At 38.9% G+C, this 17591-nt stretch overlaps 1 protein-coding gene across 2 annotated transcripts in view; it reads right to left on the minus strand.

Moving 5' to 3' along the window:
* The window catches only part of pard6a (par-6 family cell polarity regulator alpha), a 32506-nt gene extending 16367 nt beyond the window's left edge, over window positions 1-16139 (minus strand). The window contains exons 1-2 of one of the 2 annotated variants that reach the window (XM_017440936.3): window positions 15879-16139; window positions 5754-5976 (exon numbers count right to left, since the gene is read on the minus strand). In XM_017440936.3, the coding sequence (XP_017296425.1) occupies window positions 5754-5976; window positions 15879-15995 (340 nt within the window). In that variant the 5' untranslated portion in view covers window positions 15996-16139. The remainder of the gene's footprint in view (window positions 1-5753; window positions 5977-15878) is intronic. The other variant, XM_017440935.3, reaches the window with a different exon arrangement.
* Between the last annotated feature and the right edge of the window lie 1452 nt (window positions 16140-17591).

Here is a 17591-nt window from a genome sequence, read left to right on the forward strand (position 1 = left end):
AGACAATACACTGTGATGAATTTTTGTCAATTTTCCTGAGTTCACATGACTCAATTAATCTCTATTCTCACAAAGTCATGAATACAAGGAGCTTGGTTCTGTAAATATTAGGATGTTTTGCAAAGGCGGTTCAGCATAATGATTAATTAAAATATCCTGGATTTCGAAGATTTACCAGACTAATATAACAGCAATTTTGTCACAAGTTGGGGATTGGATGGTCATTAACCTGAGGACTTTTGGATCACTGACGTTCTCAACCACTGGAACGGCTTTTCCTTAGAGGTAAAAGGATGAATCTCAAGGAAGAAGATGGTAATATAGTCTGGATTAACAATTTCCCTGCAGTCATCTTATTTAAGTACCATTTCTGTCATGAATTCAAGTGTTTTTGTTTTTATTTTGGCTTTGAGTCTTGTTTTTCTGTTTTCAGGGTTTGTTTTCTTTTATGTTTCAGTTTGGGTTTATTGTTTCTTTTATTTTATTATTTTATCATCTTTGTTCTTGTTGTCTTTGTTTCTTGTCATTCTCCACTTGTCCTCAGTCAGCACTTGTTTACCTGCCACGCCCATCTCCACCTGCTCGCAATTGTTATCACTCCCCTGTGCCCAATTCCCATAATTATCCTCTGTCTTTAAAACCCGGTCATCTCCTCCACTTACTCGCTGGTTCATTGTTGCTGTTTGCTTTTCTCCTATGCCCACGACCGATGTCCATGCCTTGCCTTGCTCTTTTCTGGATTTCTGTTATCATTTGTATTTTTGCTGCCACTTCAGCCTATTGTTTCTGTTTTTTTCTTTTATTTCTAAATAAATTTTTGTTTTGTTAAAATGAGTCTGCAATCTGGGTTCATCTCGTTCTCCACCGTTCTTGACAATTTCGGGTAAGACCCTGGGTCCTGGGGGGTCTTTTAACCTTTGAAGGTAAGCTGAAGGGAGCAATTCCCAGCAGATGACAATATTTTTATTAGTTTTATTAGTAGAACACAAAGTTTTCTGCACATACTTTCTTTAAAGATTAAATGTTTGCTAATTCAAAAACTTTTATAAATTTCTTTAACAGAATTTTTTGTTGTAATTCAAACATTTAAAACGAAATGTTTTGTAATCATCTGTAACTATTAACTTGTACTTGAGTTGTGAATTTTGCTTAGGTGAATTTTTTTTTTTTTTTTTTTTTTTAGACCAGAGCAAAAGAAGTTATGGACTTTGGACACTTGGATTTGAAAAAAGAAAATATTTTTCTGACAGTATCTGTTACTGTGATGAGTTTATGAATTCAAACATGAATGCATGTTTATTTGTGGAAAAGCTAGTGAAATTTATTGAGTCTTTTTGCCTAAATTACTCCACTGAGAAGCAGGTGGCTGAGGCTGGTAAATAATATAACCATCTTTATGACAGTTCCAGAAAAACTTAGACAGTTGATAAAGAACTTGTGTACTGAAATATCATCGTTTTTGAGCTCTGAGGAGACACAAGCGGCTCTTCGTGGCTGTGCTGGCTGGGAAGAAGTATGCCTCGGCTAGGCAGCATTGACACACGTTCCCTATTGTTCACTCATCATTGTGTGCCGTCTGTCAGATTAGGTAGCAGTCATATTTGAAAATGCCAAATGGCATGTACTGTCTCAGATTATTTAATAAAAATGTGTGGTTGTGGTATGGGAAGCAATATTCTGTACAAGAGACTCATTTTAGCGCCATGGGATGAGCTTCCCAGGTGGCAAGAGCCGAGTGTCTCGTGGACAATGAAAGGTGTGTGTGAAAATTAATGTCTTGCAACTACATGACCGCGAACTGACTTCTTATGGAGTATGCTGAAGTGTTAACACTAAGGATCATGGGAAGAAGCATTACACTGTAAAAAGTGACGGTACACTAAGGACGAAAATTTAGAAGTGCTGGAACTGAGTATCGGACATTACTAGCCTACTTCGAGCACTGGTTAAACAAATGGATGGAGTCAGCTTCTCTATTGAAGGGAAACACCCATTTTCAGTTTTATTACGTCTTTTTTCTTTGTGCAGAAGAGTGTGTGTTTAGTTCTTAGGATAGTGCAAAGACTTAAATTATTATGAAGAGAGATATTGGCAGTGATCACACATCACATATGGATACAGTGTTTCCTCTCAGAGAGTGTATCTTTAGGAGTCCGACAGAAAAGCAACATAAGCTCACCAGAAACAGGTGCAGACTAACGCCTGCAAGGACAGACAATGTTAAACTCACAGAATCTCTCAGACAAACACAACCATGGTGGAGTTTGATCTTTCAACATACTGGCACCTGTCTTCTTCCACAAAATGTTAAGACACTGGAAATATGGGTACAAATATTATCTTGATGTAATGTCACACCAAATTCTTATATTGCAAAACTTGCAAAAAATTTCTTCTCTGAGACAGGAAAAATACTGACCCACACTTTAAAGAAAACTCTGCCACAAAGTATTTAAATTATTCTGAGAATTTAAGATGTAGAGAACAGAATGTTTCAATCATAACAGTAGCGCCTTCTTACCACATTAATCAATGAACTCAAAAGGAGTCAAAGTTAACATACAAACAAACAATCAAAAAATGGGTAAATAACAAAGGTGGTGGTGATGAGATGTAGTGAGACAGTCTATTTGCACATTGGGAATGAAAAAATACAAGAATTGTAGTTACAAGGACATTTTGTAACATTTTATCAGTTCGTGTTAAGGACAGTTGCAAACATTTGTAAAAAGTAGAACAAAAAAAGAGAAAAATCCATTTGTTGTTTTGTGGTAGATTCAATCATTTAGCATATTCAAAAAAGGGGACCCCGGTTACTCGAAATTTTTCATTGGAATTGGCTCTACTGTGTCTGTTTTTCCATCTGTAACAAAGAGAGCATTTTACCAGCCCAGTTGCTAGACGCAGGTAGCTTATCTAATTTCCACTGAACTAAGGACCGTTATGAAGGCAAAAGCTATTAAGCTATCTTATAAATAAGATGTAGGTGCACAGCTGAGTGTTGTCCTGAAGTGCCGGCTCACCAGTGTTGAGCCATGCATCTGTGAACAGGCTGTTTAGTTTCTACAATATACAGGTCAGCTTGCTGAAATCTACAATGAAGCATTAGACATGATACCCAGTCATTTTTACTTTTTTTGTTACACCTTTATGCATATGACCAAAACCTCTCTCTTGAAAGTAAGGCAAACAAAGCCCCCAATGAACTTGAGGGAGGGGAATGTGATCAATCTGCACATGAATTTACAGTGTCTATAAAAAGTATTCACCTCTTGCTTGTTTTACCCTTTTATTGCTAATACAAAAAAAAAACGGTTTCTTCGAAGTAATAACAGATAAATTATGACTGCATAAATATACACTCTTTAAAGTTAATGACCTAACTCAACAGATGTCCAGGCACTTAGTGCTGGTAGTCTCGTAATTAGTGAAGTGGGAATCACCTGAGGGCAGTGGATGTCTCAAATGATTGCAGTATAATAACACCTGGGTCTGGAAGGTCTATTCAATGGTTAATCATGCCTACCATTAAACCATGAAGAAAAAAGAACAATCCAAGCAACTCAGAGAAAATATTATTGAAAAGTATAAGTCGGGATGTCAGGCAGCAGCTTGAAGAGCAGCTCTTCTGGAAAAATTCCAAGGCGTTCCCATGCCAGCCAAAAGATAAAAACTCTGGAGTTTTCTTCCAGTTGGACATGCCCAGAACACCTCTCTAGGAAAGCATTAAGAGGTGACTGAGAGGAACAGCCTCCTTGATCTAAATCTGAGTGATGTTTTATTAATGAACTTCTGGGCTAGGAGTGGGTTGTCCATAATAAACACCATGTTCAAGCATATGGTGGTCCATAAGTATACTTATTACCAGGCAACATTAGGCCAAAGGTCAATGATGGATTTTGTAATCATGTCCTATGTTTTGGACACTCAGGTAAAGAGACTTTCTGTTGACCTCAAGAAGGTTCTGGCAAACTGTTCAAAGACTCAGAAAGGGAAAGTGGGCCCCTTCTCAGGCCGTGCTTGGTCTGAGTGGGGAACTGCTGACCGGTGCAGACTGGTGATATTGTTGAGCAGTACAAGGAGAACTTCAGGGATCTCCTTTATCTGGTCACCATGTCATCCTTTGAGGCAGCAGAGTCTGAACACTTGGGGAAAGACAAGTCCATTACCATGGCAGAAGTCACTGAGGTATAGTTAGAGAGCTCCCCAATGGCAGGGTGCCAAGGATGGACGAGTTTCGCTCTGAGTTCTGGATGTTGTGGGGCTGTCATGTTTGACATCCCTCCTCAATGTTGCATGGAGGACCGGGACAACGCTTGTGGGGTTGGCAGACAGGGTTGGTAGAGGGGACCGGAGAGTGTCTTCCAACTATCGGGGGAATCGCACTTCTCAGCCTCTCAGGAGAAGTTTACTCCAGGATGTTGGAAGGGAGGCTTCAACCGATTGTCAAACCTCAAAGTGTGGCTTTCATTTCAGTCGTGGAACAGTGGACCAAAACTTCTCCCTTGCTAAGGGGATCATGAGAGTTTGATTCTCTACTTTACATGTGTTTGTAGATCTGGAAGAGGCTTATGACTGTGTTCCCCAAGGCATTCTGTAGGGGGGTTCTACGGGGGTACATGGTGCCTGGGTTATCCATTCCCTGTATAACCAAAGCAGGAGCTGTGTCTACATTCTTGGCACAAAGTCGAGCTCGTTCTTTGTGCTGGTTGACTTTGCCAGGGCTGTCTGTTGTCTCCAATCCTGTTTGTCGTGTTCATGGATAAGATCTTGAGGTGCAGTCTTGGAGCGAAGAGTGGCTGGTTTGGGAACCTCAGGGTCTTGTCTCTGCTTTTTGCAGATGATGTGGGTCTGTTGGCATCTTCAGGCCATGACCTTCAGCGTGCACTGGGATGGTTTGCAACTGAGAATAAAGTGGTTGGAATGAGTTTCAGCTCCTCTAAGTTTGAGGCGATGGCTCTCAACCAGAAACAGGTAGAATGCACCTTCCGGGTCAGGGGTGAGTCTTTGCCTCATGTGGAGGAGTTCAAGTATTTGGGAGTCTTGTGTACGAGTGATGGTATAATGGAGTGGGAGATGAATCAACGTATCGTTGCCTCATGTTCAGTAATGTGGCCTTTGCTTCGATCAGTTGTGATGAAGAAAGAGTTGAGTCAAAAGGCAAAACTCTTGATTTACTGGTCCATCTCCATTCCAACCCTCACCTATGGCCATGAGATTTAGATCATGACTGAAAGTATGAAATCCCAGGTACAAGCAGCTGTATGTTAGGGACTTTGGTGTGATGCTCAATATTTATTATTGTCCTCTCACCTTCAACAGTGGGCGATAATGGTTTTACCCATGTCTACATGTATGTGTGTTTATTTGCTTGTCTGGTAGCAAAATATCTCATGAACCATTGGACAGCTTTTAATAAAACTAAGAAAGTAACCAATGAATAAGCATCTACAACTGATTAAATTTTGAGGCTAACCCCATTCAAGATGGCTGCCATAGCTAAGCATCCCTATTAGAGGCCCAAACCACCTCTACTGACTCCTTTTGATGCAAAGGAGCAGCGGCTCTACTCCGAGCTATCCCCTGAATCATGGAGCTTCTCACCTTATCTCTAAGGCTGAGCCAGCCACACTACGAAGGAAGCTCATGTCAGTTAGGCCCTTTCACCTAACACAACGTTCCATGTGTTTTAAGGTGGAGAAGTTTAGTTAAACAACTTTCTCCATCATTTCTCATGTTCATTCAGCTCTTACCTCTCTTGGTTATGATGATGCGGAGCAGTGGATTGGCTGAAGAGACAGCTTTGTAAAAGTTTTCATCATTGTTGATTGGAAGGAGATCTCCATGGATGTCGGCATATCCCAGCAGCACGTCCACACCGTGAATGTGATGGATGGTCTGCAGGAGGCGGTAGAACTCCTGAAAGCCACCCGAGCCGTTTCTCTTCAGACCAAAACGACGGTACTCTGCCTCAAACTGCACAAAACAAAATACATGCTGGTCAAATGACATTTATCCTAAATAATTTCTTAAATATCAATTTCAGACAAAAAAAAAAACAACACACTGATAAAGTCCAATAATTGACAGATCCAAAAGCATTATTAAGGTAAACCAATTGGTGGATCTGCAACATAATCCAAGGAACAACTTTAACAGTGCTGACAAATTTGTTTGTACCCTTCTGTCAAAGAAATAAATGAATAACTTGAAACTGACAAAAGTACTAATAAAGAATAAACTAAACAAAACAAAATTTCTTTTAAAAATTAGTAGTTGCTTTTGAATTTTGGTTCAACAGAAATATAAAAAAAACAAGGTATTGAAACTGACCTTAACAAAAAGGATGGTAACTTATCTTTTTGTAGCACAACCTTTTGACGCAATCACTGATATAAAGCGATTTCTCTAACTCTATGACACTTCTGCATATGTCAACAGATATTTTTACCCACTTCGCATGAGAAACTGCACAAGCTGTCTTAAGTTTGAAGGGTGTCAGCTCCTACAGATATTCAATAGGATTTAGATTAGAGCTCATGAAGCCAATAGTCCAATATTTTGTTCTTAGCCATTTTTGGGTGTTTTAACTGTGTGTTTTGAGTCATTATCCTGTTGGAAGACTGATAACCTGCAACTGAAACCAAACATTCTGACAATGGCAGCACATTTTCTTCCAGAATGGCTTGATAGTCTTAAGAACTTCTCAAAATCTCTGACATGTTCAGGCTACATGTCTGATATTAGGATTTTTTTTTTTTTTTTTCATGGCGACACAAGACATACCCACTTTCTTTCAGCATTATGACTTTTGAGGTCTCACTTTAAGGCAATATCTTGAAGGTCTGAACCAATTTTCAGGGTTTCCCCCAGAAAAGAGGCTAAGCCTGGTGGTAGGTGGCCGATCGCCGGCCGACCGTGATTTAGTAAAAAAAAAAGATTAAAGTTGACAGGAAAGTTGAAAACATGGCTATTTATTATGTGATATTGTAAGATATTTATGTCAAATATTTACACAACTACAGTTTTACAAAAAGGCCCTTTTGAAATACTTTTTTAAACATAAATACTAATTGTTTGCATCTAATTTGAATCCTAATTTAAGTCACATTTACAAATAAATTAACACAAATTAAAAAGTGCAAACAAAGCACCAACACGTCTCACTTCCAGGCCAATGAATAACAACAGAGAACTCTGAAAAACGGACAGATGCTGTACTGTACTGTGCTTTTTGTGGCACAGGCTGCATGTTGGCTCACTACATGTAACAACAAAACAAAGCTTATCTAATGCTGAATTTAACATCATCATTTTACTGTTAAACATGGATAAATTAGCACGCGTCACTAAGTACAAAACATGCTTACATATTCGGTCTCGTAAACCCACCCGCTGAATTTCAGCTCAACTAACCATTTTTGGTTAAACACGCTCGTTTCATGTTTATTGTTGTGGCTCTCTCACAGAGGGATCATATAAATGCTGATACAGGCGGACCAGCTCCACCAGAGCAGCAAAATTGTCCATTTTGAATGGAGCGCAGCTCGCACAGTCCGTGTGAAGTTACAAAAATTGGGAGGTGCACGAGGATGCGACGCAACACAGCGAGGGGGCCTTCATGCAGGGATGGGGACAGCATGATTGCATCACTGTTGGCGCCCGCACCCTCACGCGGTGATCCACACGTCAAGTATAAATCTACCTGAAAGGGGTGCGGGTGGAGAAAAAAATAAACGTTTATGTAAAAAAAAGACGTATTTTACAAAAAACAACCAGAGCTTAGCCTGGCGGCAGGGGGGAGCCTGGTGGCCCACCAGGCTTATAATACACTGGGGAAACCTTGGGTCAGTGTCTTGCCCAGGGATACTGAAATGTCACTGCTGCCAGGAATCAAACCTTTACCTCTCTCATTAGAGGATAACTGCTCAACCACTAATCCACAGCCACCCCTAATAATCCATCCACCTCACAGATGAGGCATATCGAGATGCTGATTAGATTTGGGTAAGCAAATGCTCACATTCAAAGGTGCATGGCACATTAGAGAGGTATTCTCTTGAATCCCGGGTTTCACAACACAATTAAGGTCAACAGTTCATCAAGTCACTCAGGAGGGTTAAGGTGATGGCTTTAGAGGGTGTAGAGCTTTTCAGCTGATGAAGTCAGAGTTGGGAGGTGACATGGAATCTAAGAGTGTTCTGTAACTGGACTTATCTCTTAAAGCTACAGAATATTTTTTTTAACTTGTGTTAGACTTTTCTGTTTACTTTACTGGACTTAATATTAAAATAGACAAACATAGCTTTAAACTTAGGTGAACAAAAATATTATAAGTCAAAAATGGAAGACCAGCACACAGAGACAAAGGCAACAATGAACTGCTTGAAAAACAACTGACCGAAGCCAAGGTTCCTCTCCAGTTTTTATGAAAACGAGACGTCAAAATATAGTCAAACACTCAGGATTTCTGATAAGGTCAGCAACCTTGAGGTCTGCACAAACAGAGCTTTACTCCTCCTGTTGGAAAAAGGTTCCGTTGACAATATCACTCAACTGTGTTAAGTAACGACAAAGAGAAATAAAATTTGTTAAACCATTTGACTAATTTCTTATTTGATAAATGCACACAACATTCAATATTCACATGTTAAAAGATTTTACAATTTTCATCTCTGCAAAGATGACATTATTTTATGAGTCTTAGAAAGAATTAAATTCAAATCAATTAACATTTGATTTATAATGCCAATTGACTGTCACGGTTTAGTGGTTGGATTGAACCCAAATGCAGATTGACACAGATGAACACTAATTTATTAACAAAAAGGAAAATAAAAGGCTGACGAGGCAGCAACTAAAACTAAATAACAAAAACGTACAAAACCAGGATTCCTGGAACACAAGGAGGCGAGACATGAGGAAAACCAGACAGCACATTGAAGTGAAAATGAACCAGCGAGTACTTGAGGAAGATGACCAGGTTTTAAAGACTGAGGCTAACGAGGAAATGGAAACAGATGACTGATTAGCAACAAGGGACAGGTGTGGATGGTGAGGCAGGTTGACAGAACTACTGAGGGAGAGTAAGTGATAGCACAAGGAACAACTAAACATTAACACATGGAACACAAGAAACATGAAACAATAAACCCAATACAAAAGAAAACCCAAAGATACCCAAATCCTGACATTGACAACAAAAGTCCTCTAAGGGCAGTGAGAAGGAAGTCAGCAGATTGCGGTATAGCACGTTTGTTTTAAGTGCTTTCTTTTCTATTTTCAACATTTTTCATAGCATTTATGTGAGCAAATGGTTAATATTATTTGATACTTTAGTGAAAGTAAAACGACAAACGTGATAAGCTTAGTTTAAGGTGATGATGACCTCACTTCCGGTACCAGAAAGCTTGGGAAAAACAGTTGTTACGACGGACTTGATATGGAGCCAATTAAGAACAGTTAAGAAGGATATAAGTGTTTTCAAGTCCACCAGTTTGTCCACTTGCAGGCTAGAGTGGTATGTTTGTTCTATATTTTGTAAATTGTATATTTGTATAAGCTGAGAAAAAAAGGTAATATTTTGTAAATCATTTCTGTGTTTTATCAGTTCTACAGTGTATTTGTGGTGAAAAGGTAATATGAAGACTGAAGATACAAGACCACAGTAAACCTCAGTTGAAGGAGCTACTGCATCTCTCGTGTTTGTGAGCCGGAATAGAGACAAACAAACAATTGTTAGGATTTGAGTATTTTGAGTTATTTTTGAGTTTTTTAATACTGGGTTTAATTGTTTTGTGTTGCATTTCTATAGTTCTATTTTGATTCTTGTTATCCGTGTGTTTTAGTTTATTCCCTGTTTAATATCATTAGTTCCTGTGTAGTCTTTCTCAGTTCTTTTGCAGTTTTGCTCTCTGTGTCATCTGTGTCTCCTGTTGTTATTCATTTGCCCTCAGCACTGTACTTTCCCTTGTCAGCCCGTTACACCTATTGGCACTTGTACCTAGTTTGTCATTGGTCACGTGTCCACTTACTAATCACCCTCAGTCCATATAACCTGTTTCTCAGCTGCCATTACTCACTGGTTCATTGTCGCAGTTTGTTGCAGTAATGCGCTATTCGGTTCTCCTCGTGTCTTCCTTCTTGTGGACCTCTTTAGTTCTTGTTTGTGTAAGTTTTTGTTTGCTGCTACGACAGCTTTGTTTTGCTTACTTTATTAATAAATCAGTTTTCATTTTGTATCCTCTTGTCCACCTGCATTCTGGGTTCAAACTTAGCCTGATAAGAATGGCTGGTGCAGGTGCAGAATTTGTCATGAACCACTGGATCAATTCTAATACAACTTGCAGAAAGAAATCATTGGATGTACAGCTATAGCTGATTATCTTGTAGAGTTAACCTGATTCAAGATGGCTGTCACAGCCAGCTGATCTTAGAAGACACAAAACTGTCTAAAATTCAGTCAGTTTTACAGATATTCAGCCAAGAATGTTTTTATAGAAAGAAAAAGAAAAGGAGGAACACATATTAATGATAGAAATAATTACAAACATGTAGAGTAGAGCACATGATGACAGCAGCAGAGTGAATAACTGTGGTCAGTTTGTCCTCTAGCAGTCCAAGCCTACAGCAGATTTACTAGGAGATAGCTCAGGAAAAGCAAGCCAACCCTAACTATAGGATTTATAAAAATGTCTTCAACCTAGTCTTAAAAGAGTATCAGCCTCACGGACAGAAATGAAACAATTTTAATGTGGGAGGTAAATGACATATCCTGATGAAAATTAACATCAAGGTTCTTTACATTAGAACTGGAGGCCAAATTAATGCATCCAGATGAAGTGAAAGGCAGCACAGTTTGATACTGTCAGGATTTGGGTATTCTGAGTTATTTTTTGTTAATCTTTTTTGTTTGATTTTCATGTTTGTTTTGTGATCTTTTGTTTTAGTTTGTTCCGTTTCATATTAATGTTCTTGTTTAGTTTTCTTGTTCCATTATTTGTTTACCCTCAGTCAGCTCCTTCAGTGTTTTTTCTGTCATTCTGCCACGCCCAGGTCATCTGTTCACAATTATCTCTCAGCTGCTGCTCATCTTCCACTCACCCTCAGCCCTTATATTCAGTTTTGCTATCTCCTCCTCACTGGTCCATTGTTGGTCCTCATTAATCAATAATCCTGCCTGAAAGATAGCAGCTACTCCTCCGCCTCAACCTGTTGTTCTAGGAACATGAAAGTTTAAATAATAAGCATGTGGATTGATTTATACTAACAAAATCCTTTTGTTTTATCCAGGATTCTGTAGAATAAAATAAATCAATAAATTGATCAGTGATCAAATCATTAACCAACTGTGACTTAGAGAAAAGAACGCTTATGTTCAATAATCTGCATTTAATGATTTTATTGTTCTGTTCTAATGAAGTAACTAACTATTTTATTAGATTGTTATGATTTATTTTTTTGAGTTGATTTTTGGTTTAACTTGGACTGTGAGCAAGCTAACACTGTTTCTTCAGTTACCAGTTACCAGGGTCTGCTTCTCAGCAGGGGTGTCGCTAAGTGAGGGAAATCAGTTTGAAACATGAATGGGTTGGTGGTGAACTGGGGGCTTATCCTTAGCACTATGCTGACTCCAAACTGTCACCAAGCTGGCTAGAGCAGTGATTGCTAACCCCAGTCCTCAAGGAACACCATCCTGCATGTTTTCATTGTTTCCTTCTTCTTCAGCATGTCTTCAATGTCTGCAGAAGCCTGTTAATCACTTACTCATTCAAATCAGGAGAGTCAAAGCAGTGAAACAACTAAAACATGCAGGATAGTGTTCCTCAAGGATAGAGATTGGGAATGACTAGGCTAGAGCAATCTTCCAGCTACCAGCAGATAAAACAGGAAATGACAAAATACACATTACCGCAAACACAGCACAATAGCTGAGACAAGAACTGTAACAACAATCTCTCTTTACTAGTAAGACGTCCCAAGGGTGTAAAGCAAAGACTCTGTCATAAAAAAATGAAGTTTTACACAAAATAGTTGGCTTGAGTCTAGGTTTATGTTTATATATATATATATATATATATATATATATATATATATATATATATATATATATATATATATAGAGAGAGAGAGAGAGAGAGAGAGAGAGAGAGAGATACACACACATACATATATGTATAACTTCAAGTATAGCACTATTTTAAAGACCTTTATGGTGTCAACAGTTTCTCATTACATGGTTATTTACATAGAATTTTAAAACCAGCAGCAGCTGCTAGCTGTAGCACTTCTAGAGCAGCCTGGAGACAGCGGGAAGATCATATTTCTGCTTAAATATTTGCGAAATGTGAAACTGACGTTATATAAAGGTTTTAAATAAGAGTGTTTCAATAAACCTTTATGAACATTTAAAGAATAGAGCTGTTTCGTATACCATGGAACATACTGAATAACAGCGACACGAAGCAGATCCACTTCCAAAGCAGATTTTATCATCCTAAAACAGCTCTAAGTAGATGCTTTTATAGCACAATATTACTACAGGAAGTGCTGCACAAGAAGTATTAGTACTGGCCATGAGAGCCTGGTTATGTTATAAAATAGACATGCATAATTGGGATCACAGTGCAAGAGGTTAATGTAAGGGTTTATACAGAGTGCATTCGTACAGGAAACAAAAGCTTGCAATTCCATTATGTAGGATTTTTATTTTTAAACAAAGCATGGCCAAATGCTGATGCCAAACCAATGCAGACGTTCACAAAACTATCACTTTTAGTCCAATTTTTTTCACGAGATGCTCGATTATACTTAAGATGCTCAAATAAAGTCTCACCCACCGGCATAGATGTGTTTTGCTTCTGGTCCAGGTCAATATGAGAGCAGCATAAATAAACTATTTACTATGCAATTGACCCTTTTTATGAACTTGTGGATATCTTGGACTCTTAATTAGCATGATTTCCATCAAAGGTTTTACTTTATTCTAACTTTTATATATAGTCAGAAAACATTTAGTGCAGTTTCAACACATAAAAAACAACTTTAGTTTCCTTTCTCATCACCAGAGCTGAATGATGTGCATGTAGTAAGCTAACAGCTACCCGTGTTTAGCTGAGTTGGACTGAAACAATTCAAAGATGAGGAAGGGGGTAACAGTATGTAGTGATAAATGACTATATCAATTTTTTTGTTTTTAACTAAAAAACATAATTAGAATCAATAAACACTACATGTTTTTTTCATTTTATTTCTGGGAGCGAGATGTTTTTAAGTCAAAAAATGTCAGAGCAAAAAACAGGTTTGCACCTCAACTTTAGATAATGCTCCATTGAGCTGGCCCCTTTGTTGCTGGCTAAAACTAGCTATTACAGCTATTTAAAGATCTTTTTTTGGAGTGTGCTTTAAAAGCTTACAACAGCTGGAAAACTGAAGTGATGCTGATGAGCACCAGTCTCTGTTCTGTAGAGGTTTCTGTCCATTCAGATCAGGTCCTGAGCCATTTGTGCAGGAACCACTGATTCATCTAAGCTCTAACCCCCAGGTTTTAATACTAACATAGGATCACATTGATGGTATGTTAGATAATTTAATCAGTCTGCTGTAAAGCTGTAATTACAGAACCTGGTTCAGGTATAGGGGCAGACTTTAAGAATTATTGCCTCTTTGCATTTTAGCAATGTTTGTGTGTGCATGCATGTGTGTCTGTAGAGTTAAAATATATCATGAATGACTGAACTTGTAGAAAGTAATTATTTGTTGTATATCTACAACTGATTACATTTTGAAGTCAACACCATTCAAGATGGACGCCACAGCCAATCAACCTTAAGAAACACAAATATGACTATAACTCAGTCAATCTTACAGGTATTGAGCTAAAATTTGACATAGTAGTAGCTAAATTATCCCCAGCATACACTCTTGAGTGCCTCACTTTGGTCAAGATTTTTCTTAAAGGGGACCTATTATGCAAAATTAATTTTTTGCATGTTTTTATACTTCCATTTGGGTATCTACTGTTTCTAGAAACAGTCTAAGCGCAAAAAAAAAAAAACACCCAGCCATTTTTTGACAATAGGTAAATGTTTTCTGGTGTCTGCAAAATGACCTATTTCAAAAACCTCAGGCTTATTGAGTCACAGTCCCTGTTACCTACCAAGCTAAGCCCAGCCCCTCACCTCGAAACTCAAGTGGAGCTCCACCCACTTCATTACAAGAAGACCATCACATTAGTTCTGCTGGTTTTACTGCTGAACAATGTCTGCTGGAAAAGGAAAATGTTGTGTTGTCGGCTGTAGTATAGAACATGTGTCCATGCATGTTCTCCCAGTCACGAAGAACAGAGCTGCGTGGCCAAAGAAAGTTGTAGTTTGAACAGCCCAGCTGTCCCAGAAACACGTCTCTGTTAAAGTCACGGCAGGTTTGTCTAAACTAACATTAGAACTATGTTAATAAAAGATAAGAAAAGTTGGAAAAAAATAAAACTGATCTTTACCAGGTGGCTGTTGGACACTTTTCGTGTTCGGAGGAGGAGGAGAAGCCGCGCCTGACTAAACTGACCCTGCTGCTGCTGGCCAGGCTGATCCTGGCTTCATTAAATTATTTTCTTCTTTTTTTTTTGTGAATTAATAAGATCCACAGCATTTAATCCTTCAGTGAGTTTTTATGTTTTAAAACCGGACAGTGAGTTGGGGGGCGGGGCCAACAGCAGCTTATTTGCATATAAGTGATGTAGCCCTAAAACCGCTCATTCTGAAATGAGCCTAAAATAGTCAGAACTGATCTGGTGAAATATCAATATCTAAGAATGAGTTTGTGTATTAAATGTATAGAACATGTTCTGTATAGCCCACAGACCTATCCTGACTTGTTCAAGGAAGCATAATAGGTCCTCTTCAAAACCTTGGCAGAAAATGCTAGAGTTAACCCTTTTGTGTGTTAGCAAAATATCTCATATACCATTGGAGGTATTTTATTGCAGCTCTAAGAAAATAATCATTGGATGTACATCTACAACTGACTGACTATTGGAGTCAGCCTGATTCAAGATGGCCACCACAGCAAATCCAGCACATCAAATTTGATATATGTCCAATTTAAAAAGACAAAGACAAAATTTGATGTGGTAGTAGCTGAGGGTCATTCCTAACTGGCACATCAAGCTTTAACAGATTGCATGAGATTGCACAAAATGGTATTTACAAGGTGTGACTCAAACAGCTACACTCCAGCATTCCTCAGCATTCTTCTTTAGTTTAGTTTGTGCTCATGCCCTTAGGTAGGAGACTACAAAGCATCTGGGCTAGATAACCAAGGCTGTATAAAAGTTTCCTTCTTCAGGACAACAGGGAACTGATCACTCTAAAATATCCCTCCTGTCAGGCTCTGATTGTACCTATAACGCTATTTAGTGATTTGTTGGTTTGTCATTGTTTTGTGTTTGTTTTTAATGTCTATATAGGTTAAATGCCTAATATATTCTGTTCTTTGTTTATCTTGTATGACTGTGTGATCAAGCATCAAATTTTGCTGCTGTTGTTGTGATAAAAGTAAGGAACAATGAAATGTGCTGAACTGAAGCTACAGGACCACCCTGGCTTTAAAACCTAGCAGAGGACTACAGGGATCAGGACCCGTCTGTACATTGATATTGGTTTAAAACTAAACAAAAGATCACAGCTGTTAGATCTGGATCAGGTTCCCCACACAGCTTTACTACATGTCTGATCTGAATTGAGCCGTCCGGATCTAGATCCAGCTCGAAACTGTCGACTGTTGTCAAGCGGAAGCAAGATGCATCCCGGCTCTCACCTGAACGACAGAACAGAAACAAACCCCACCCCGAGATGTTGTCAGAATCAGAATCGAACACTCACTTTGCTCTTGACCTCCACTACGGTATCCGTCAGCCGGATCGGGGTTTTCTGCTGCGGCGGTAGCTGCCTGGACATCCTGCTCGGCTCTGTCCGCTTCGGCCCTGCGGCTAAAACCATCCACCGGAACCGGGAGAGCTGCTTGTTCTTCCCCGACAGACAGAACCGAACCAATGTGAACAATACGCGAGCCTGTAACCCGGAGAGGGATGTTCCGCGTTCCTAGCTGTTGTGCTTCATGTCGTGGTAATCGCTCACTGCGCGCGCGCATGCACGCGCATAGTAAGAGTTAAAAACAACAGCTACCCTGACAGGTGGAGTCCGGTAAATCCGGTAGGCCAGATACCCCTAACCCCCACCCAGAACCAACTGTCAGGGCTGCTGGGACACAGAACAGAATCATCTTTAATACCAATGTACAATGTCGAGTAAGATGCTCCTTTACATTACAAAATAAAATAATATCGAATCAGAGCTCTCTACAATATGTACAGTTGTGTGTGTGTGTGTGTGTGTGTGTGTGTNGGGGGGTAGTTTTACAATTACACATACTTATTTAAGAAGGTAGCAGTTATTTGTATTTGTTTCAAACAGCCGCAGCTCTGGGGTAGAAGCTGTTCTTCAGTCTGTGTGACAGTGCAGGGCTTTTTATTGCTTGAATGACGACAGTTTTTCAAAAAAGTTGATGGTATGGCTGAGTATGGTCTTTGTCTTTTTCAATAATTTTTTCTCTGAGTTGAATTAGGATAGTTACTTTTAATGGGTTGATTATGTTATTTATGCAGTCATTTATTTTACATATTTTTATTTAATTAGCAATGTACACACACACACACACACACACACACACACACACACACACACTGCCTGGCCAAAAAAAAAGTTTCCACCAAAGAAAAAAAGTTACACACACTAATATTTCCAGTGTTGCATTAATTTTTTACCAAGATCTTGCATTGATGATGGTTGAGTCTGACTGCTGTGCAAAGCCTTCTACAGCACATCCCAGAGATTCTCAATGAAAATGATGTCTCCTGCTCCCTGAACCACTCTTACACAATTTGAGCCCGATGAGTCCTGGAATTATTTATATATATATATATATATATATATATATATATGTATATAAATTTACACACACACATGTGAAATAAAGTTTCTTATTTATGGCATTGAGAGCACAGAGCTACACTTAAAGTGAACAGAGTCTTCTCTTGTGCATAGTGCATATCCCTGTGTCATGGTTGTGTAGTTAAGTCAGACTCAGGAAATGCAGCCAGGTACAAGGACCTTCAATAAAATATAATATTTATTAACAAAAAGCAAAAGACAGTAAAAACTCACAAGAGAAAGATGAGACAGAGGGGAACAAGACAATGCATAGTGAACAACAATGATCCACTGATGAGAGGTGGTCACTGACAGAATATAAGGACTGGCGTTAATGGAAAGAATAGCTGCAGCTGTGACTAATGAAACTGGGGAGAAGTGTAGATGGGCGGGGCAGACTAACTGGAAAAACTCTGATTGAGGGAGTAAATGAACTGGTGGCACAGAGAACTAAACACAAAGAACAAAACTGGGCCGAGAGAACATCACAATGAACAAAATGGACAAGAAAGACCTTACAACAGCAAATACAAAACAAAAACAAAACCTGTCACAAAACAACCAAAAAACACAGATTGTGACACCTAAAGAGATTTACTGATTCAT

This window comes from Kryptolebias marmoratus, linkage group LG17 (assembly GCF_001649575.2).
Source record: "Kryptolebias marmoratus isolate JLee-2015 linkage group LG17, ASM164957v2, whole genome shotgun sequence".
Lineage (NCBI taxonomy): Eukaryota > Metazoa > Chordata > Actinopteri > Cyprinodontiformes > Rivulidae > Kryptolebias > Kryptolebias marmoratus.